This window comes from Puma concolor, chromosome E4 (assembly GCF_028749965.1).
Source record: "Puma concolor isolate L17-30 chromosome E4, mPumCon1.1.hap2, whole genome shotgun sequence".
Lineage (NCBI taxonomy): Eukaryota > Metazoa > Chordata > Mammalia > Carnivora > Felidae > Puma > Puma concolor.
In genome coordinates, this window is record NC_141683.1 from 25,682,358 (window position 1) to 25,704,027 (window position 21,670).

At 45.3% G+C, this 21,670-nt stretch overlaps 1 protein-coding gene across 3 annotated transcripts; it reads right to left on the reverse strand.

The window, feature by feature from the left end:
* Positions 1 to 1,039: 1,039 nt before the first annotated feature.
* On the reverse strand, positions 1,040 to 20,406 carry RHEX (regulator of hemoglobinization and erythroid cell expansion). 3 transcript variants are annotated; one of them, XM_086693660.1, is made up of 7 exons: positions 20,285 to 20,406; positions 6,335 to 6,521; positions 5,966 to 6,228; positions 5,652 to 5,752; positions 4,216 to 4,344; positions 2,849 to 2,919; positions 1,040 to 2,313 (listed from the first exon to the last, which is right to left on the reverse strand). In XM_086693660.1, exons 3-7 carry the CDS (start codon positions 5,974 to 5,976, stop codon positions 2,113 to 2,115), a joined length of 513 nt encoding a protein of 170 aa, XP_086549786.1. In that variant the 5' UTR covers positions 5,977 to 6,228; positions 6,335 to 6,521; positions 20,285 to 20,406; the 3' UTR covers positions 1,040 to 2,112. The 3 variants fall into 3 exon arrangements, with proteins under 3 accessions (XP_086549786.1, XP_086549787.1, XP_086549785.1); XM_086693661.1 differs by having other exon boundaries at positions 5,966 to 6,109; positions 6,335 to 6,524; XM_086693659.1 differs by having other exon boundaries at positions 6,335 to 6,524.
* Positions 20,407 to 21,670: the final 1,264 nt, after the last annotated feature.

The window sequence follows — 21,670 nt, forward strand, 5'->3', positions numbered from 1 at the left end:
AAATTTATTCCTTGCAATTTTGGAGGCCAGAAGTCCAAAATCGGGGTGCTGGACAGTTGGTGAGGGCCCCCATCTGGGTTGAAGACTTCACATGGGTTGTATTCTCACAGAAGGAAAGGGCTAAGGAGCTCTATAGGGTCTTTTTTCACAAAAGCACTAACCCCACCCCCTTCATCCAATCCCACCCCTTCCATCCAATCCCACCCCCTCCATCCAATCCCACCCCCTCCATCCAACCCCACCCCCTCCATCCAATCCCACCCTCTCCATCCAATCCCACCCCCTCCATCTAACCCCACCCCCTCCATCCAACCCCACCCCCTCCATCCAACCCCACCCCTTCCATCCAATCCCACCCCCTCCATCCAACCCCACCCCCTCCATCCAATCCCACCCCCTCCATCTAATCCCACCCCATCCATCGAATCCCACCCCCTCCATCCAATCCCACCCTCTCCATCTAATCCCACCGGACCCCCCCCCCCCCCCCGCCCCATTAATCCCATCATTTTGGGGGTTAGGATATCAACAGATGAATTTAAGGGGCCACAAACATTCAAATCATAGCAGGAGAGGAACAACAAGAGCCAAGAGGTGGAAGGACACGTAGGCCAGCAAAATTGCACAGTCCCAGAAACCCAAACCGAAACCATTTCTTCAGATCATCTTGGGGAAGAGGAAGCTGGGAACATGGAAGTTGACTGGAAAGGTCATGTACAGCCGGCAGGTGGAGCACAGGTAACATATCGTCTCTAAGACCTGGATGCCACTCATCTGGACTTGGGATTTGTCTTCGGCACGTTCCTAGGGCTTTCATCTTTTGAGATGTTTGTTTAGCTAATGTGAGTAAATTGCCTTTCAAGTCTTAATTAGCTATTCAAAAAAGTATATTGTATATTTATTTGGTTATTACTTATTGCGTGTTATCAATTTAAAAACATTTGAAGTTAATTCTCTGAGACTTTGTAGGACTAGACTGTGCAAACAGTGACCAAGTTTATCCTCCTTTCCAGTACTGACAGTTCTTCTTTTGGGCAACTGTTTTATTGTACCGATTAGGACTTCTAGAACAATGTTAGATGAAGGAAACGACAGGTTTGTGGACACTTACTCCATTCGTGATTCAATAAAATTATGTTCTAGGTCTTTACCCATAAATATCATGAAGTCAGCTGATTTGAGATAAGCTATTCTTTTATTTTTAACGTTTATTTATTTTGAGAGAGAGAGAGAGGGAGGGGCAGAGAAATAGAGAGAGAGAGTATCCCAAGCAGGCTCCATGATGTCAACACAAAGCCCCATGTGGGACTCGAACTCACGAACCGTGAGATCATGCCCTGAGCCAAGATGAAGAGTCTGATGCTTAACCATCTGTGCCTCCGAGGCGCCCCTGAGACAAGCTATTCTTAATCAAGCTAAGAAAGTGCCCTTGTATTCCTAATTGGCTTTACACAAACAAAGAACAATCCAGAAAAGAATATTACATTCCATTGGATTGAATTTGGGGAGATTTTTCTCTGGAATCCCAGATTGTGATGCTAGTTGGTGTTTACCCAGAACTCTGTCTGTCATATTTTGTTCCCTAAAAAACAGGGAATTCGAAGGTTGGATGATGGCGGGCTTTCTAAGTGGCCTATTGAAAGTGCTGAGGGCAGAGCGGGATTGCTCAGCTAGACGTAGCTCTGAAAAGGGGCAGTGTGCAGGGTTAGGCACAAGGAAAAGGGGAATTGGTAGTTGCCGTTTCATTTAAAATTTTTAAGGAAGTTGTTTATTGCCAAAAAATTAAAAAGCCCGGAGAGTCATTTTAACGGTCAGGTTACCAAACAGAACTCTGCTACAGCTGATCAAACATTTTTTTTTTCCACAATTTTCTGTGGAGAAAGACATTACCGCTTTCTCTACTGACATCTCCACTCATTCATACTCATCCTGGAAGTTCTACTTGACAGCTGACCTGAATCTTTCTTGCTGAATGAGATACAGGCCTACTTATTCTCCTATGCCTTGTTTAAAAAACAAAACAAAACAAAACAAAACAAAACAAAAAGCCATTCCCTTCCAAAATAAGTGCAAGAATTTGTAGAGAACTGCACCCCATTAAAACCCTAGAATTCACATGGCCACCTGAGTGTATTCTACCGACTCAGAGTTAGCAGGGTTCACAAAAGTCCAGAAATTGGGCCTGTGGCTTTTTGGATTGACATTGACATAGTCTGTGGTTTCCTTTATGTTCTCATAGTGCAGGGCAGGTTCAGTTTTTAGTCCTCCAGGGGCTGAAAAGACCACGTGTGTGTAATTCACGTCCTTGGTGGCCTTAGGGGAAAAAAGCAGAGAAATGTGGGTCAAGATTCCTACCAGGGTTGGAGGAGGGGACCCCCCCCCCCAGGACTGAACTCTCACTGAAGGACCCTCGTCTTGCCCTAGGCTGGCAGGGAGAGAAGCTGGCTCCGGGTGGCTGTGTCAGAGAGCAGGGCCAGGCCAAGGGGGAACACTACCAACAGCTCTGTGCCTCTGTCTGCAGGGAACTAAGGGGTTTCAGGAAAGATGTGGAGACTCAATCCCCGTGAGGTCAGGACTCAGAGCAGACTTTGGCCTGGTGACTGGGATATGGCGAGGAGGAGGTGGTCCATTGACATTTGCATTTTTATAGTTCACTCAGACCCATTTTGTGGGGATGCCATGAACCCAAGGATCATGACACCTGTCACCCGAGGATGCTGTAATGACTCAAGAAACCCCTCCATCCCTGCTCCCATCCTTGTAGCTGGGGTGGCCTGGATGCTCAGTCTTTTACAGCAAGGACCCCAACTGCATATGAAGGGCTGGGACCACTAGGGGTGTCCATTACCTGGCAGGTGGGAGGCAAGCTGCTGGAGACGTCCGCGCTGTTGGAGCTATCTGAGGACGTGTCACTGTCATCTAGGGAGAAATAGAAACTGTTCTTCTAAGGAACACTGGGGAGCGGGGTGGGGGGTGGGGGATGTTAGGAGGGGATGGGCACAACGGAAGGGAGAAGGGGACAAAGTCAGGCAGAGCCAGCCATGCAAAGACAAGCGGGGAAGAGAGATACGGAGCCCCCAATAGAGAAAGAAGACATTGAACAGAGAAAGGGTGGGGAGAGAAAGCGCCCCCCTCCACCCTGCCAAATAGCAAGAATGTGCCCAAGAGTCCAGACACTGCCGCGCTGTCCAGCTCCATCTAAGACTAATATCACTTGATTGTGCTGGAGGGAGAAGCAGGAACACGCTGACGCAGTGTGGCCCTGAGCACGTAGCTCTGGCCTCCCCAGTCCCGGCCACAGGTTTTGCTCTAGACCTGTCACTAACTCTAGGCAGGTGACATCCCTTTTTGTGTCTGGTTTTGCTCCCTGTGAAACAAGGAGGTTGCATGATGATCTTTGAGGTCCCTGCCAGAGAGTCTCTGATTCTGGCCAGGCTTCGGGGACACTCCAGGGCCAGGGTCACGATGAGGCCAGTGCCCCTCCCTTTTCGCAGAAACACCGAATTCACATGAGCGGTCTCTTCTGGTTCTCTCCTGCGCCGAGGTCTTATCTCGGTGCCAGGGAAGCCTGACAACCAGATCTCTCCAACTGAAAAGATAAAATCGGATCGGATGCAAATCCATCAAGAGAAAACCCGCTGGAAAAGGTGCGCTCTCTGGGGAGTGAGCACCCAGGGGTAGCTGTCTTGCTTCGGAAGCAGCAATTTCCATTGTGTGAACGGTGACCTGGTGGGTCTCCCAAGCCTCGAGAGAGAAAACCCGTGGGTGGTATTCCTGCTGGCTCGCCTGCCAGAGGGGAACGTAGACTTGAACCATCACCAACACTAGCATTTATTAAAACCCCTGGATACCACGGCCAGAGGCAGGCAGAGGCAGTTGAAATCTCGGCCAGACGGAAACAGGTGCCATAGTATCAATGACAAAGACGGGAGCAGAGATGGCCCCAAGCCCCCTCTGCAGTGGCTCACACGTGACCAGAGGGGGAAAAGAACTTAGACCCACCCAAAGCCAGCGAGATCTGCCCTGCGTGATGAAAGAGTAGCTTGCTGGAAAAGCTAGGCTGGTGAGGCCTTCGGGGAGGCGGGTGGGAGGAATCTTCTGGCCAGGGGCTGGGCTGGCCAGGACAGAGCCCGGCTGCAGCAGAACAGCTCTCCACGGCCCCGGACAGAGCAGAATAAGCTTTATGACAAGTTCTTCCCCTGCCCCGTTACTCACGCCTGTGACGGGGCGCAGACACAGGAGCGCTTCGCGTCTCCTCCGTGGCAGCACATGGCTGACGCTGCGCAGGGCTGGGCCAGGGGGCCTGGAGCCTGGCCCCTTTCAGGATCCGTTCACTCTGGCTGGCTAAAGGGGACAGGGCAAGGGTCAAAAGTGCCAGCTCTCCAGGTCAGGAACATCCTGTCTCTGAGCACTGCCCTCGAGACGGCAAAACATTCAGAGGGACCTCTTCAAACCTCAGCGCTCTGCTCACAACCCTGCAGCACCTCTCACCTCGCTTGCAGGACGGGCCAAAGCCCCAGCCTCCAAGGCCCCCTGTGGCCTCGCTGTTCCCCCCTCTCTCCGTTCCAGCCACACTGGCCTCTCTTCCAAACAGCTTTCTGCCTCAGGGCCTTTGCAGGTGCCGCTCGCTTCCTCACTGCCAGATGTTTATACTAAAATGTTGGCATTTCAGTGATGTTGGCCATCATCCAATTCATACCTCCTTGCCTTGCTTCATCTTTTTCTTCCCTAGCACTCACCATAATCTAACATGTGCGTATTACCTGTTTATCTAGTTTGTTGTCTGTGCCCCCCATGATATGTAAGTTATATAAGGACACAGATTTTTGTTTGGTTCCCTGTTATATTAAATGAATGAATGAATGAATGAATGGCTAGAGAAGCCTGGACTCCCTTTATTTTATTTTCCCTAATTTTAATGCCATCCCAGAACAGAACACAGTAAATCAGTTCAAGAATTTAAGTCCATCTTGGAACTGGAAAGTGTGATCCTAAGTGAAATAAGTCATACAGAGAAAGACAGATACCATATGTTTTCACTCTTATATGGATCCTGAGAAACTTAACAGAAACCCATGGAGGAGGGGAAGGAAAAAAAAAAGGGGGGGGGTTAGAGTGGGAGAGAGCCAAAGCATAAGAGACTCTTAAAAACTGAGAACAAACTGAGGGTTGATGGGGGGTGGGAGGGAGGGGAGGGTGGGTGATGGGTATTGAGGAGGGCACCTTTTGGGATGAGCACTGGGTGTTGTATGGAAACCAATCTGACAATACACTTCATATATTGGAAAAAAAAAAGAATTTAAGTCCATCTTTTAGTCTAGCCATATTCCCTTCTCCTGGAATTCAAAGTCCTTTCTTCATTTTGAGTCCTTTGGTGGTGATGAAGAAAGTTAGGCCCAGGCTAAATGAGCCCACCCTCAAGAGTACTGCAGAAGCTTATCCCTAGGTAGAAGGTCTGGGTGGTGGAAGGGCTCTGGGCCATCATTCCAACCAGAAATAGGTTGGGTCAGAGTGGGGATTACCCAGTAAGGGATGACCCGGCTAGTGGATCCTCAAGTAGGTATTCAAGGGGTATTCCAGGGCTCATCTTGCTATAGGCTCAGGGGTGGTCCCTACAGGTGACTAGGAGGAAAGAGCGCCAGGCTATTTACCCATGTGCCTGCTGAGCAGGTAGTTGATGGCAGCAAAGAGGCAGGTCTGTAGAATGAGGGACACCACTGCGATCACTAAGCCATGCCAGAACTTCATGTCTCTGTTGGGAACGGAGCAGGGTCAGAGTTAGAGGTTGTGGAGATTCTAAATCGGCTGCAAACCCACCCTGCCCCCAGCCAGAGGCAGCCATCTGGTGTTGCCGTGTGTCTCAGGGCAGGTCTCTTTGCCTCTCTGGACGGGAAGGTGTAGGGAGCCAGGGAACGTGGCGTGCATGCTTGGAAGCCAGGTGCACAGTCTGATGGGAACCACTCACTCCGTCAGCATGATGAACTTGCAGGGCAGCTGTGGGCGTAGGTGAGGCTCAGGCTTTGGTGGGGGCAGGAAGAAGACACCTGGAAGGAACCACTCTGGGCACTTCGTCTCCACGTAGTGCCACCCGCGGGACCGTCCTACAGACCTGCAGGAGGCAAGGCAGCGGGTCAGGACTCCCGGGCTCTATGCTCCAATTCCCTTCAGGCGAACTCAGCTGCTCGGGGGGTCACCGGCTTTCCTCTCCCCAGATTTCAAGCTTTGAATCTACAAAACAGGCAGTATCTCGTAGTTCGGTGTTAGCATCGAACGGGGTGGGCACGCACTCGATGACAGCCCCAGCGCTGAGCCCCTGGCACACCCACCATCCTACCTGATTCACACGGTCCCATGGCCGAGATATCAGTACGCTCTTTCGATAACAAGCAGCATGAGATTCAGAGAGCAGAGGCTCATGTCTGAGGTCGCACAGCTGGCAAGTGGTTGGGCCTGGATTTGGGCTCTAAGTCCAAGCCTGCACGTTCAACCACTGGTCTTGGCTTTCAGAGAATCTTCACCTGCTGCTGGAAAGCACCAAGGGGTTGAACATGCGCGAATACGCAGGAGAGATTTGTTAAAGAAATCCAAATCTTGGGGTGCCTGGGTGGCTCAATCCGTTAGGCGACAGACTCTTGGTCTCAACTCAGGTCATGATCTCAGTTTGTGAGCTCAGGCCCCACATCAGGCTCTGCACTGACGGTGCTGAGCCTGCTTGGGATTCTTTCTCACTCCCTCTCTCTCTCTATCTGTCTGTATCCTGCTTGCACTCTCTCTCTCTCTCAATAAATAAATAAACTTAAAAAAAAAGAGAAAGAAATCACATGCACACCATTCGTGGCTTCGTGGGGTTTTAGACTCTGGATATCGTTGGGGTTTAGACTCTGGATGCTCTTACACACTCATGAATATGTTGATTTTAAAAATCAGGGGGCGCCTGGGTGGCTCCGTCGGTTGAGCGTCCGGCTTCGGCTCAGGTCATGATCTCACAGTTTGTGGGTTCGAGCCCCGCATCGGGCTCTGTGCTGACAGCTCGGAGCCTGGAGCCCGCTTCGGATTCTGTGTCTCCCTCTCTCTCTGCCCCTCCCCCGCTCATGCTCTGTCTCTCTCTCTCCTTCAAAAATAAATTTAAAAATATTTAAATAAATAAATAAATAAATAAATAAATAAATAAATATCAGGTGCCTGGGTAGCTCAGTCAGTTAAGCGTCCGACTTCAGCTCAACTCATGATCTCATGGCTAGTGGGTTCGAGCCCCACATCAGGCTCTGTGCTGACAGCTTGGAGCCTGGAGCCTGCTTCGGATTCTGTGACTCCCTCTCTTTCTGTCCCTCCCCTGCTCGTGTTCTGTTTCTCTCTCTCTCAAAAAATAAACATTAAAAAATTAATTAAAAAAATCAGCTTGTGAATTTCATCATCATGTTGCTGAATATGGAATTTACTAAAAGACAAAGGCAGGATAATTTCAAAGCCTCTGAGATGACACTTACTCAGCAGAGATGGGGAGACAACCACCCACCGCCCTGCTGCAGACCATAAACCTTAAACAGCCTTTCACTGCTCCTGACGCCTGTTTTCCCCATCAGTGTTTCCCAGGGCTAAGGGCAGTGGGAAAGTCCTGAAAGTCTTGTTTTTATTTGTAGTTTTCACACTGGGGCTTTCTAAGATCACAACTCAGACCAAGAATCAAGACAGAGAGAAGGCAATGAGGGGCAGGAAGGCTGTGGGGTTTGCCACCAAACCCTCTCCAGGGCTGTGGGCGTTGGCCAGCTGCAAATTTCCAGAGAGAAAATACATCTCCTTTCACATACCAGCACGCTAGTCCTTGGCAGTGGCTTTTCTTCACAAGATCAAAAGTTGGAAGCAACACATACCCAATCTCTTCATCGTACTTCCTTAACCCACCCCCTTCCCTACATAATTAATTCTAGATACTTCTCCCAAAGGAACCTAACGCTATCTACCCATTGCTTGTCAAGGTAAATGTGCCCGGTTGCCTCGTAAACATCAGGTGCTGGTAAGAAGGGGCTACAGTTGGGGGGGGGGGGCGGGGAGGGAGCAGGAGGTGAACACACCCCAGAAGGCAGGTGAGAAAGGACTCCGGGAAGTCCCTGAAGTCCATAGACCAGTGGGTAGAAAATCCAGTATCCCCCCGCAGGATGAGCAAACTGCAGAAAGAAAGCTTAGTCGAAAGTGACTTGTGCACAAAATGAAATTTGCAGAGTCAAGACGCTGGAAATAAAACACAGAAACGATGGAGATGAAGCAAAATGGGGATTTTTCAGGAAAAACAGTGATCTTGAAGGATTGGGCAACTTGATGGAAAAGGGCATAGTTATATTTTAAATGCCTGGCTCTTGTCTTATTTTGGATAAACCCTCTTGAAATTTCGACAGGCATTGATTTCTCAAGCAAATTGCAGTATTGATTTCTGGGGCAGCTGCAAAAGATCGGACTTCACCGGGAGAGCTGTATGGCATCATGAAAGACACAAAAATCACAGGCTGGTGTCTCTGGGAACCAACAGTGTTCATTTTCAAAGGCGTTTTAGTATGTTAGTATTTTTTGTTTAATATTTATTTAGTTTTCAGAGAGAGAGAGGGAGAAACAGAGCATGAGGGGAGAGAGGCAGAGAGAGAAGAAGACACAGAATCCGAAGCAGGCTCCAGGCTCTGAGCCATCGGCACAGAGTTCGACACGGGGCTCAAACTCATGAGCTGTGAGATGGTGACCCGAGCTGAGGTCAGACGTTTAACCGACTGAGCCACCCAGGCGCCCCTCTGGTGTGTCAGTATTGATTACCTCATATTCAGTGTCTCATTTGTCCTTAATCACAGAAATTATTCTCCTTCTTTCATCCAAGGGGATGGCCAGAAAGCCACTAGGGCTGGGTTCTGAAACCACACTTAAATTTTAATTTCTTTTAAGGCTCCTTTCTCTCCTTATTCATTAAAAATTAAACAACTAATAGATATTTGTGGTACAATTCAAAATGCAAATAAGCAAAGCATTTCACAAAATCACCCCACGGTTGACTCCAGAGCACTCTCCACAGGTTCTCATACATGTATGTACTGTGCATAGGTGTGCATGTAAATCCGTGTTTACACGTGTACAATCTTTTCTAAACATCATACCAATCAGCAGCTTTTTCTCTTCACTGAGTATATTGTAAACATGTTTCCAGATCAGAAAAGCCTTCATTAAAAAGTTCCACTCTGGAGGCCCTCGGGCCAAATTCGGCGCCTAGGTGATTTTGTCTGATGAAGTCCTTTAAAGATTTGGATTTGGATGCCCTAAGAAGGGGTATGTGCTCTGCCCTCCGTGACTGATCCCTGAAGCCATTTGAGTTTGCTACATACTTGAGTTTCTGGCATACTACTATTCTTTTTTTTTTTTTTTTTTTTAAATTTTCTTTTTTCAACGTTTATTTATTTTTGGGACAGAGAGAGACAGAGCATGAACGGGGGAGGGTCAGAGAGAGAGGGAGACACAGAATCGGAAACAGGCTCCAGGCTCTGAGCCATCAGCCCAGAGCCTGACGCGGGGCTCGAACTCACGGACCGCGAGATCGTGACCTGGCTGAAGTCGGACGCTTAACCGACTGCGCCACCCAGGCGCCCCTGGCATACTACTATTCTACTTTATCAGTGTTTATTAGCGCTCTGTGACATTCAGAGCCAGACAGTTCCTTGTTGTCTAGAGCTGTTTTGCGCCCCACTGGATATTCAGCATCTTGGAAGACCACCATTGTAACAGGCTAATGTAACAACCAAAATGACCAAAAATGACCCCACACATTTCCAAATGCCCCAGGGTGAGGCAGTCACTTTTGCCCCCAGTTGAGAATCGCTGCATTAAATAAATGTCCCATTATTTTAAAACCAATATCTTAGTTTGGCTCTTTGTACAGAACCATATTGCCTACGCTTCCTTCCATCATTTTGGTATACTGTGAACATCTCACTAACCAAATGGTGCACAGAACCTGTGTCAGTATATAGCATAAAGTCCGACAGATTTCAATCTGAATCCAAGTTCTGTCCCCTTCTAGATGTGAATTATTAAACCTCTCAGTACCTCAGCTCCTGTACCTGTAAGATGAGGAGAACGATAGCCTCTATCTCAGAGAGTTCTTGTGTGGGCTCAGTGCTTTATGCTGTTTGTATGGAACTTCATGCAACATCAGGCTTGTGAGAAGCACTCGATGATTACGGATGGGCCCCACGACAGTTTGACTTAATTTTTAGATGTTACAATGGGTATGGAAAAGCATACCCATTCAGTAGAAACCGTACTTGGAATTTTGACCTTAGATCTTTTTGTGAGCTGGCGATATGCTGTGCAAACCCTCTCTGATGTGGGGCAGCTCCCAATAAGCCACGCGATCATGAGGGTCCACAAACAATACACTCATAACCCTTCTGTGCCCATACACGCCTTCCATTCTTCACTTTCAGTACAGGATTCAATAAAGTACATGAGCTATTCAACACTTTATTAAACAACAAGCTCTGTGTCAGATGACTAGATTTTAGGCTAATATAAGTGTTTTGAGCACGTTTAAGGCAGGCTAGGCTAAGCTCTGATGTTTGGTAGGTTAGGTGGAGTAAAAGCATTTCCGACTTATAATAGTTGCGATTTATGATGGGATTATCGCGAGCTGACCCCATCGTAAATCGAGGAAGTTGCGAACTACACGTTGTTCAACCCTGAAACACTTCGCCAAGATGTTGACTGGAGTAGAGCTATTAAAAATCGAGTTGGTCTATTTTAGGAAAGTCAGGCATTCATGTTGAGCACAGTTTTAAGATAAGATCAGGGACAGGATGAGGTATGAAAATGATGACAGATGTCATTATTTAAGTGGCTAATGGCCCCTAACCACAATGAGCAGGTTGTTCCTTGGGGTCTAATTGCAGATTGCTGATCAGACAGTGGGCAAAAACATCTGCTCATTTGCACCCCCCCCACAACACACACATATACCAAATAACCAGGAAATGAGCAATTTAGAGTAATTATGTTGTGAAAAAAGTGCCCGGACCATGAGAGTTTGCCGTGGCTCATTCTATGATCAAGATTTGGACTGTCCTATCCTCTTTCACATGCTTAGTTTTGATGCCCAGACCAATACTAATGTAACGCCCTGCCAGGCATTTCCCAATCACACTCCCACAGGGTGCTGGGAGCCTCTCCTCTGCTTGCTTCAGGCCTGGGTGGAAGTCCCAATACGTCCAGTTAGGCCTGGGTCCCATCTTATTGTTTCCCCTTTCTTCTGATAGAGGAGCTCTCGTGGGGCTCTCGTTGGTACAGCCTAACATAGAGGTGAAATAATTAAGACACACCTCCTCCTGGCTGACACCATGCTTTCACTGAAGAGTCACAAAGAGTCGTTTGAAAAAAGAGCACAATAGAAGATGATTTACATGAAAATCATATGGAATGCAATAATCAATAATCACTCTCAACATTGTTAGGCTATCAATCTTTTAAAATTAAGTAGCTTTAGGGGCTCCTGGGTAGCTCAGTCCGTTAAGCATCAACTTCCACTCAGGTCATGATCTCACCGTTCGTGAGTTCGAGCTCCACATGGGGCTCTGTGCTGACAGCCCAGAGCCTGGAGCCTGCTTCAGATTCTGTGTCTCCCTCTCTCTCTGCCCCTCATTGCTCGCGCTCTGTCTCTGTCTCTCTCTCTCTCCTGCACTTGCCTGCTGGGGAGCTGGAACGGGTAGAATCCTTTCTAGGCCCTGGAGAATGAAGGGGCTTGGTGCTTGAAAGTCCTCAGGCTCCTTCTAGCTCCAAGCATTCTGTTCTTTAAAGACTGAAGTCAGGAAGGGGAAAGAGAAGCAAATTTGGATGGAAATGGGACATTTTGAAAGAAAAACAAAATCTGTTTCTATTTTATAATATCATCCAGTCTCCTCCGCATTACTAGACTTTTCTTCCTTAATTTAATATGCAGTTGGGAATAATCAAAAAAAGGAGGAAACATAAATCAGCCAAACCACGGAAACCGTATACATTCACGATGATGTATATAACCACTGAAACAGAGGAGATCAAAAACTGTGAGGCTACTAAGGAATTTTTTAATGTAATCTCAGTAAAATTCATGAGTTTCTAGAAAGATATAAACGAGCAAAATTGATTCCATAAGGCACCAAAACCAAAACAAGATCACAAGAAAGAAGTTGGGGAGGCAGCATGGCATGTAGCTGCTAAAGACAGAGAACTGGAGTCTGGAAGCGTGGGTTCACACCCCAGCTCATTCCCTGCATGAGCTTGGTCTAGTTCTTGAACCCTTCAAAGCCTTAGTTTTCTTATCTGTAAGATGGGAGCAATAATAACTGGTTCTTAGGTTTGAATAAGATGGATACAAATGATACCTGCTTCTGAGGATAAAGTAAGATGAGTTATGTGAAGTAGTTATTACAACTTTCGCCACATAGAAAGAAGCATACAATAGGGGTGCCTGGGTGGCTCAGTCGGTTGAGCGTCCGACTTTGGCTCAGGTCATGATCTCGCAGTTTGTGAGTCCGAGCCCCGCATTGGGCTCTGTGCTGATGGCTCGGAGCCTGGAACCTCCTTCATATTCTGTGTCTCCCTCTCTCTCTGCCCCTCCCCCGCTCACATGCTGTTTCTCCCTCTCTCAAAAATAAATAAACATTAAAAAAAATTTTTTTAAAAAGAAAGAAGCATACAATAAAAGAGAGTTACTATTATTTAGAAATTAAAAGCATTATTGGCATTAATCTACTCAAATTTTGTGTCCAAATAGTTGGGGTTTTTTTGTTTTGTTTTGTTTTGTTTTAATTTTAGAGAGTGGGGCAGAGGGAGAGAGATCATCTTAAGCAGACTCCACTCTCAGCATGGGAGTCCGATGTGGGGCTCGATCCCATGATAGATACTAGGATCACGACGTGAACCAAAATCAAGAGTCAGAACTGAGTCACCCAGGCACCCCCCGAATAGTTTTAGAAAATAAGTTACTTTAAACTTTTAAGGAACACATAATGTTTATGCTGTATAAGCAGATCCAGAGCATAAAAAAGGTGGAAAACTCTGCAGGATCTTGTCACTTACAAATACAGAAGTAAATATAGGATAATGTCAAGGAGTTCCTTCAGGAACATCCAGGAAATTAGTTATTACAATAATGAAAACTAATGTTGGGTATTTAACATGACCTTACTCTGCAAGGATAGACACTACCACCATTTCCTAGATAAGACAGAAAGGTTTGGAGAGGTTGAGCAATTTGCCCTGGTCCCCCATCACCACCCCACCATTGCCAGAGCCAAATTTCAAACCAAGCCCAGCCCTCAATCATTACAGCAAATTGCCTCTTACATGATATGAATACAGCATCAATAGATCAAGTTTTTATTTTATTATTATTTTTTTTAACATTTATTTATTTTTGAGAGAGAGAGAGAGAGAGAGAGAGCATGAGTGGGGGAGAGGCAGAGAGAGAGGGAGACACGAAGTCTGAAGCAGGCTCCAGGCTCTGAGCTGCCAGCACAGAGCCCAACGTGGGGCTCGAACCCACAAACTGTGAGATCATGACCTGAGCCAAAGTCAGATGCTTAACCAACTGAGCCACCCAGGCACCCCAAGAACCAGTTTTTAAAATGTTCATCTCAGTAAAACACCAAAAAACATTTGATGAAATAAAATACTCATTTCTTACTTTTTAAGCTAATAAAATAAGAATATGAGAATAATTTCTTACTGTAATAAAGAATATCCCTTCTGTACCAATAATCGACATCTTACCAAGTGGTAAAATGTTTTAGCAGCCAAGAACAAAGATGTCTGCTGTAACCATTTTAAAAAATTAATCCTGGAAACTCTAACCTTGGGAAGTTAGAAGTTCCTCCGACCTCTAACCTAGAGTAATAATAAGGGTGTGGAATATTTATTGAGATGTTCTGTGACACTTTGACATCTATAACTCACCTGATTCTCTCAATCACCCTAGGAGGTAGGTGCTATTTTTCTCCTTTTTCTTTTCTTTCTTTTTTTTTTTTTTTTATTTTTTTTTTCAACGTTTATTTATTTTTGGGACAGAGAGAGACAGAGCATGAATGGGGGAGGGGCAGAGAGAGAGGGAGACACAGAATCGGAAACAGGCTCCAGGCTCCGAGCCATCAGCCCAGAGCCCGACGCGGGGCTCGAACTCACGGACCGCGAGATCGTGACCTGGCTGAAGTCGGACGCTTAACCGACTGCGCCACCCAGGCGCCCCTCTTTCTTTTTTTTTTTAATTGAAATATAATGGTCATTTCCATTTTACAGAGGGCAAAACTAAGACACGTAGAAATTAAGTAATTTGCTCAAGGTGGTAAGAAGAGTCAACGGGGTTTTTGTGCCCAGGCAGCCGGGTGTTGGAGCCTAAGCTAATTAACTGATACGTGAACTTAACGAAGGTACAGCTTGGGGAAGGGCAAGTCAAATTTATCCTTATTTGCAAAAGGTGTGATTTTATACCTAGAAATCCCAAACGGTCAATTGAAAAAGCAGTGAGATTAATCAGACTACTCAGGAAAAGTCCTGAAAGCATGATAAATATTCTAAAATTACCAGCTCTTCTTCCTATGGTATCAGCAATAACCAGTGAGGTAATGGAATTGCATGGAGGGGGGCCCGGCAACCTTAGCAGCCATTGCACCTCATAGAGCTAAGAATAATTTTAATTGTAAGAAAGTTATTTTGAAGAAAATAATAAAAACGTACTGAGAGATGTACAAGACATAAACTAATAGAGAGACGCTAATAGAGAGAACATTCCCATGTCCCAGACTGGCAATCCAGAAGACTAAAAAAAAAAAAAAAAAAAAAAATCATTTTGAAATTAATTTGTTGGTTCAATATAACTCCAGTCAAAACTACAGTGAGAAATTTTTACGACTCCAAATTAATTCTAAAATTTATCTGGGCAAAAAATTAACAACAGTCCAGAAGATCTGGAACACGTTTGAAAAGGATTTGTGACCAGGCAGGTTCCTGACATACCATTGTTAAAGGGTGGTGTAGATTTGAAAAACTACACTAGGATGTACAATGAATATTATCATAAAAGTGGTTCACAAGGCAGTGGGAGGAAAGGAAAGTGTCATTTAGAAAATGTTGCACACAGAATAATGAATTAGCTACCTGTAAGAAAAAAAATAACTTACACCCAGACATGATACAACAAAATAAATTCCAAAGGGATTCAAGAAGTAAATAGTTTTAAGTTGAGTCATTAAAAGTAGAAGGATATGGGACTGGATATTCACATATTCAATAATATTTATTAGATCCCCAGATGAGAGAAAACTGTCTCAGCTTATACGCAATGGAAGAGGTCACAAAGCAACAGGAAAAATAGATTCCACTCTAAAATATTAAAACTTCACGTATTAAAGTCAAATAAGCAAAATTTAAAGGCAAATAGACAAAAACGTTAGAACCAGTGTGTGCAATACATAACTTTAAAATGTTTTAGATTAAAAACATTTTTAAGAAAAGCCCTCCTATCCCCAAATGATAAATGGGTAGAAGGCAGGGAACAGTTTACAGACAATCCGGAATAGAGGACTAAAGCTATTATCACAAGGTAGCTGTACCCACTATTGACTATAAAAGTGAAAAATGAGAAACAACCGAATTGAAACACAAAGATTAAATAAATTAGGGTGAAGGTATAGAGTGGAATATTATACCAACATTTAAAATTATATTGAGAAGGGGAGGGTGGGTGATGGGTGTTGAGGAGGGCACCTGTTGGGATGAGCACTGGGTGTTGTATGGAAACCAATTTGACAATAAACTTCATATATTGAAAAATAAATAAATAAATAAATAAAATTATATTGAGAAAAAATTAATCTGGGGAAGGAATCTGTTCCATGAGGAAGAACAATGCAGTTATAGTTAGCCACCTATAGAACATATTTTTTTAAAAAAGAATGAAAATTTGTACAAAAAAGAAAACTTTGGGTCATTAAATGTTTTTGTCTTTTATATTAGTTTAGTGATAACCCCCAATCACCTGATTTGGTTCGCCAAATCCCGAATAGTTCGTTGACAATAATTTTTCATATCAAATATAGATTTATTCGTGAATGTAAATTTATGGTAATTAAATTGGGGGTTATTTTAATGTTCTTTTTTCAAAAAGGGGAAATAGAAAAAAAATATACCTAAATGTTAACAAAACTGCATATTGCAATTGTGGATGATGTTTTTTATTTTATCCTTTACACTATCTGTCATATCAAAGTTTTCTGCAACTTACATGTGTCTTTTTTCTAATCAGGAAAAGAAAACAAGCCCAGAAATTCTGAGCTGCTCAATCAGCATAGTTCCAAACTTATCTACATAAAAAATTTATTTACAATCTAAACTATATCTCATCATGTTAATAGAACACGGAGACAATCAGCTAAATGTCCGAGTTCCAATCGATCAAATACACACTGAGAGGTCTAGGTGCACGGCCCTGGGCGAAATACTCTGATGGACAGGAAGAAGGAGAGAACGCCGTCTGAACATTCAAGAGCTCACACTGTGTCGGAAAATCCGGACGTTAATAAGCGAAAAATCCAAAAGAAGAGATGTCACCATGAAGCATGATGAACGTTCAGAAGGAGTGGTGTCAATACTATGTACTATCTCAGAGGAAAAGTTGATCCCCGCTCAATAGAATATTCAGAGAGGAGTCACTGAGTAGAACTACTGAAGAACAGGCTATGGCTGGATGGAGAAGGAGGGCCAGAGCAGGCCAGCTAAAGGTGGCTCCCAGCTCTGGCTACAGGGAAATCCACTCACCGTCTTCAACAAGTTTCGACACAGATTTAGCCACATGTAAACAAGAGAGTGGGAGCAAGTGGGGCATACCACAAGCCAACCTCACACGTAGGTGCAGGAAAATACGGAGGAGCAGGGACTCGGGGGCCAGGGGGATTGGGTTTGAAGTTTTAGCTCTGGCCCTCCTGGCTATGAGTTGCTTTCTTTCTCCAGGCCTCGAGTTTTACCTGAAAAATGGGGACAGCACCTGCTTCATTTTTTCAACTCAAGCTGTGTGCTTGCTATGTGCCAGCATCAGGCGAAGCATTTTGCATAAATTATTTCGTTTAATCATCACGATGGCAAACTTACGAGGTCGCCACTATGGTTGTCCCCAGGTTATATATGAGAAAATCGGACTCTAATCCCGCATGGGGAGGACAGAATTCAAACCCAGGCTGTTTGGGGCCAGAGCCGTCACCACACTGCACACAGTATTTGAGAAGGTCAGCTGAGTGCCTGGCTCGTATGGGTGCTCAATGGGGAGTGATCCTCAGTCCAGAACAGAGGATTCAACACAAACTGGCTGAACTATATAAACACACCATTTCCACAGGGCCCTGTAAGGAAACTGGGCTGACCCATGACTTTCAGATGGGAGATATAAGCAACCCAAGGCACGGAGCCATATGGTCCTGGGAGGTGTCAGTCCTAAACAGTCCCTGCTCCCACGACTGCTGCCGTGTCCATGCACCGGAGGACGGAGAAGATCAAAATATCCACCAGTGAGAGGGGAGGAGTGAGGGGACAGCAGAGGGTTGGGGCGTCACCTTTGTCCTGGGTGTCAGAAAAATCGTCTCTGGGTTCCCGTCAGCGCCAGTTACCATGGCAGGGGCCTCAACCCAGGTGGTTGGGACACATCTGGAATATGAAATGAGAACCCAGATCAACTTTCCAGCCTGGTGACTTTGCAAATTCGGCCACCTTTGACAGGTCACCTTGTCTTTCTGAGCCTCAGTTTCCCTGTCTGCAACTGAGGGGGGAGGGTGTGTCTAGTTCTATCGTTTTGTTGTTCTAGGATTCTATGAGTCTAACGTGGACATAGATGATGAGACTCCAATCGACCAGAAATAGCACCTTTGAGTTCCCACCAGATACGCCACATGTCTAGTAATATATATTCATAGGGGCAGGCACTGACAATTTTTGAGGAAGAAAACCAAGTTATACGAAATGTCTAATTCATAATATTGGGGAAGTCATTGTGTCAGCAATTGCTCGAGATAAATGCAACCCGAATTCAGAGAAACGAAGAACCTTCTACAGATTATGCTCAGTTTGTGAATGCTGCGGTGGCTCTGACCAGGGCTTGTCCGTACATTATACTCTGCAGTTGCTGGCAGATACTTGGAGACGACGTGTAGGAGAAGCACTTTGTAACATTCTTTGCAATCAAATCAATTCACATAGGAGAAACACTGTTTAACCTTAGGGTTGATGTCCCTGAGTCTCCGTTGCCTCCTCAGCTCATTGGGAATTCAAACGTCTCCCTCAAAGAGTCTATCAAGAGGGGTAAGGGAGACTGTGAGATCTTCCAGCACTTTCCCTGCCTCACTGCTGGGTCTCAGGACCAGCGCTGGCTTCATGGGCATGACTCCTATGCAGCCTCGTAGGGCGAGGGCCCCTTGATTGGTTTCGGGCTCTGCTCTTGCCATCTTTAAATTCTTAATAATTTTGGGGGGCTCCTGGGTGGTTCAGTAGGTTGAGCATCCGGCTTCGGCTCAGGTCATGATCTCGCGGTTCATGGGTTCGCGTTCTGTGCTGACAGCTCAGAGCCAGGAGCCTACTTGGTATTCTGTGTCTCCATCTCTCATCGCTCTCTCTGCCCCTCCCCCAGTTGCGCTCTGCCTCTCTCAAAAGTAAATAAACATTAAAAAATAAATAAATAAATTCTTAGTAACTTTTTAACAGGGAACCCCAGATTTCCATTTGTCCTCCGCCCTGCCAATTGCACAGCCAATCCCACTCAAGGTATTATTTTGAGTAGAGCTGCCAAAGCTTGAGTAATAAGGTCAGTTTACAGAACAAGCAACAGGCCTGTCCACTGTCACAACTTCCCTAAGTGCCTCAGCTACACTTCGGACCACTGTGCTTTCCAAACTCCCCCAGAGGACTGCTCCCAGAACACTCTTCCGAGCTAACTTCTCCACAAGTGTTTTCTTTCACTGTTTGACTTCAGTCAAGTCATTTAACACCTCTGTGCCTCAGTTTCCTCATCTGTGAAGAGAAGTTACGAATAGCACATTTTCAGGCGTTCTGTAAGGATTAAATGAATTAGAATATGTCAAGCTATCAGAAGAATTGCGGGCGCATAGCAAACTCTACGTAAGGTCACCTATTATTCTTTGCTGTTGTTCCACGACTCTCCTCTTTGACAGCCCGCATTTTCTGACTTCATTTATAACATTTTCTTTTGTTTTAACTTCCTTCTTTTTTTCTTTTTTTTCTTTTTGTAGAAAGAGAGAGCACGAAAGCTAGGAAGAGGAGCAGAGGGAGAAGGAGAGAGAATCTCAAGCAGGCTCCAAACTCAGCGAGGAGCTTGACGTGGGGCTCAATCCCACAGCCCAGGGATCATGACCTAAGCCAAAATCAAGAGTTGAATGCTTAAACGACTGAGCTGCCCAGGTTCGCCCCGCACCCATTCATAACATTTTCAAATTGCCACCCTGATCCGCTTCCCACCACGTACACCAGTTTTTTGCAACTCAGAACAACCTTCTGGAACCTGAAGGGAAAGCCTTCTGCAGGGAGATATCCTCTTGGATCTGGTTTCCAGCAGACCAGAGTAATTAATTAATGGAGGGGTACCTGGGTGGCTCAGTCAGTTAGGTATCAGACTCTTAATTTCAGCTCAGGTCATGATCTTGTGGTTTGTGAGCTGGAGCCCCGCATTGGGCTCTTTGCTGACCGTGAGGAGTCTGCTTGGGATTCTCTCTCTCCCTCTCTCTCTCTCTACGCCTCCCCCACTCTCCTAATCTTGCTCTCTCAAAATAAATAGACTTAAAAAATTAAAAAAAGAAATTTATTTTAAAAGTAGCACTTTACTGGGCACTAAACTACTCCTTGTCTGTAATCCTCATAGCAATACTGGATGGTGGGTGGTTTTATACCCATTTTACAGATGAAGAAACTGAGGCTTACACAGGGCTAGCAGCATTCTTTGGATCTAGTTCTGTCTGGATCCAAGGTCTACCCACCTTCCAGCCAGGAGCTCTGATTACTGCCGCAATTAGTACAGACATACCTTAGATCTTGGGAACAAGAAACTAATATCCATCAAGTAAAAACTGCTCAATCTCAGGTCCAGTCCAAGCTGAATGCAATCGAATTCCACACTCTGGAATCCCAGCACATAAACAGAGAATCCCCTCTGAGACTTCTACACGTGTATGTTCACAGATACACATTCCTTCAACTAATCTAAAATTCTACCTACCCAGACAATACTTACCTCCAGGGCCAAGAGCAAGGTCTGATCCCAGCTGGTGTTTCGACAATGTTTCCAATGATGGAAACATCTCCTCCACAGACCCCCCAGCCCCACCCGGAAGCTCCTCACTCATTGGAGGTCAGTCGCAAATGTTTCATCATTTCCAACAAGGCGGGGACAGGCTGCTCAGAAGATAATAATCTAGCTCTGTTGAGTAGAACGGAGTGAAGCAATAGATAACACCTTCTATCTCCCTCAGCAGGGCTCTACCCGGCTCCTCTTTGCAGACAGTTTACACAGATGGAGGAGATTAGTAGTCTCTCTCCATGTGAATGCACACTGAAGTACCACCAATATGCACATAACCTGGTAGAGGGGAAAGAGCAAGGGCAAGAGGAGTCAAGAGGCCTGGGTTCAAGTCCAACCTCGGATATTAACTTGCTGCATGAGTTCAGACAAATCACTTTCCCACGAGGAACCTCATGTTCTTCCTCCATAAAATGAAGAAGTAGGTCTCGAGATATTAGCAAAGGTCCCTTCCAACTTGGCCCATCTTTGATGTGGCCATAGATTAAGAGATTGCGTATGGGACGCAGGGCAACTGATGAGGATCATTTTCCAAGGACAATTTCTTTGCCATTCAACATTAAATGGGGCCAACCTAGGGTGGTTGTTGCAGTTTGTGTGATAGACCCGCTTTGGGCGGGTCTCAAGCTAAACCCCCAGGACTGAAATTTGGGAGTGAAGAAGATGTGATGAGGATAAAATGATCCTGATAGGAAACCAAGAAAGCAGAATTTTATAAATCTCTGTGATATCACCTCCCTGTCGCAGGAAAAGTTAACCAGTATAGAATAATGGCTTCAGAATCAGATATATTCAGATTTAAACCCTGCTATACTACTTGGTAGCTGTGTGACTTGACAAAAGTTGCTTAACCTCTCTGATCCTCAGTTTTTTCATCTGTAAAATTGGGTTAACAATAAATACCTATTTTTTAATCTCATAAGGTTTTTTTTTAATATATGAAATTTATTGTCAAATTGGTTTCCATACAACACCCAGTGGTCATCCCAAAAGATGCCCTCTTCAATGCCCATCACCCACCCTCCCCTCCCTCCCACCCCCCATCAACCCTCAGTTTGTTCTCAGTTTTTAAGAGTCTCTTATGCTTTGGCTCTCTCCCACTCTAACCTCTTTTTTTTTTTTTTCCTTCCCCTCCCCCATGGGTTTCTGTTAAGTTTATCAGGATCCACGTAAGAGTGAAAACATATGGTATCTGTCTTTCTCTGTAAGGCTTATTTCACTTAGCATCACACTCTCCAGTTCCATCCACGTTGCTACAAAAGGCCATATTTCATTCTTTCTCATTGCCACGTAGTATATAAACCACCATTTCTTTATCCG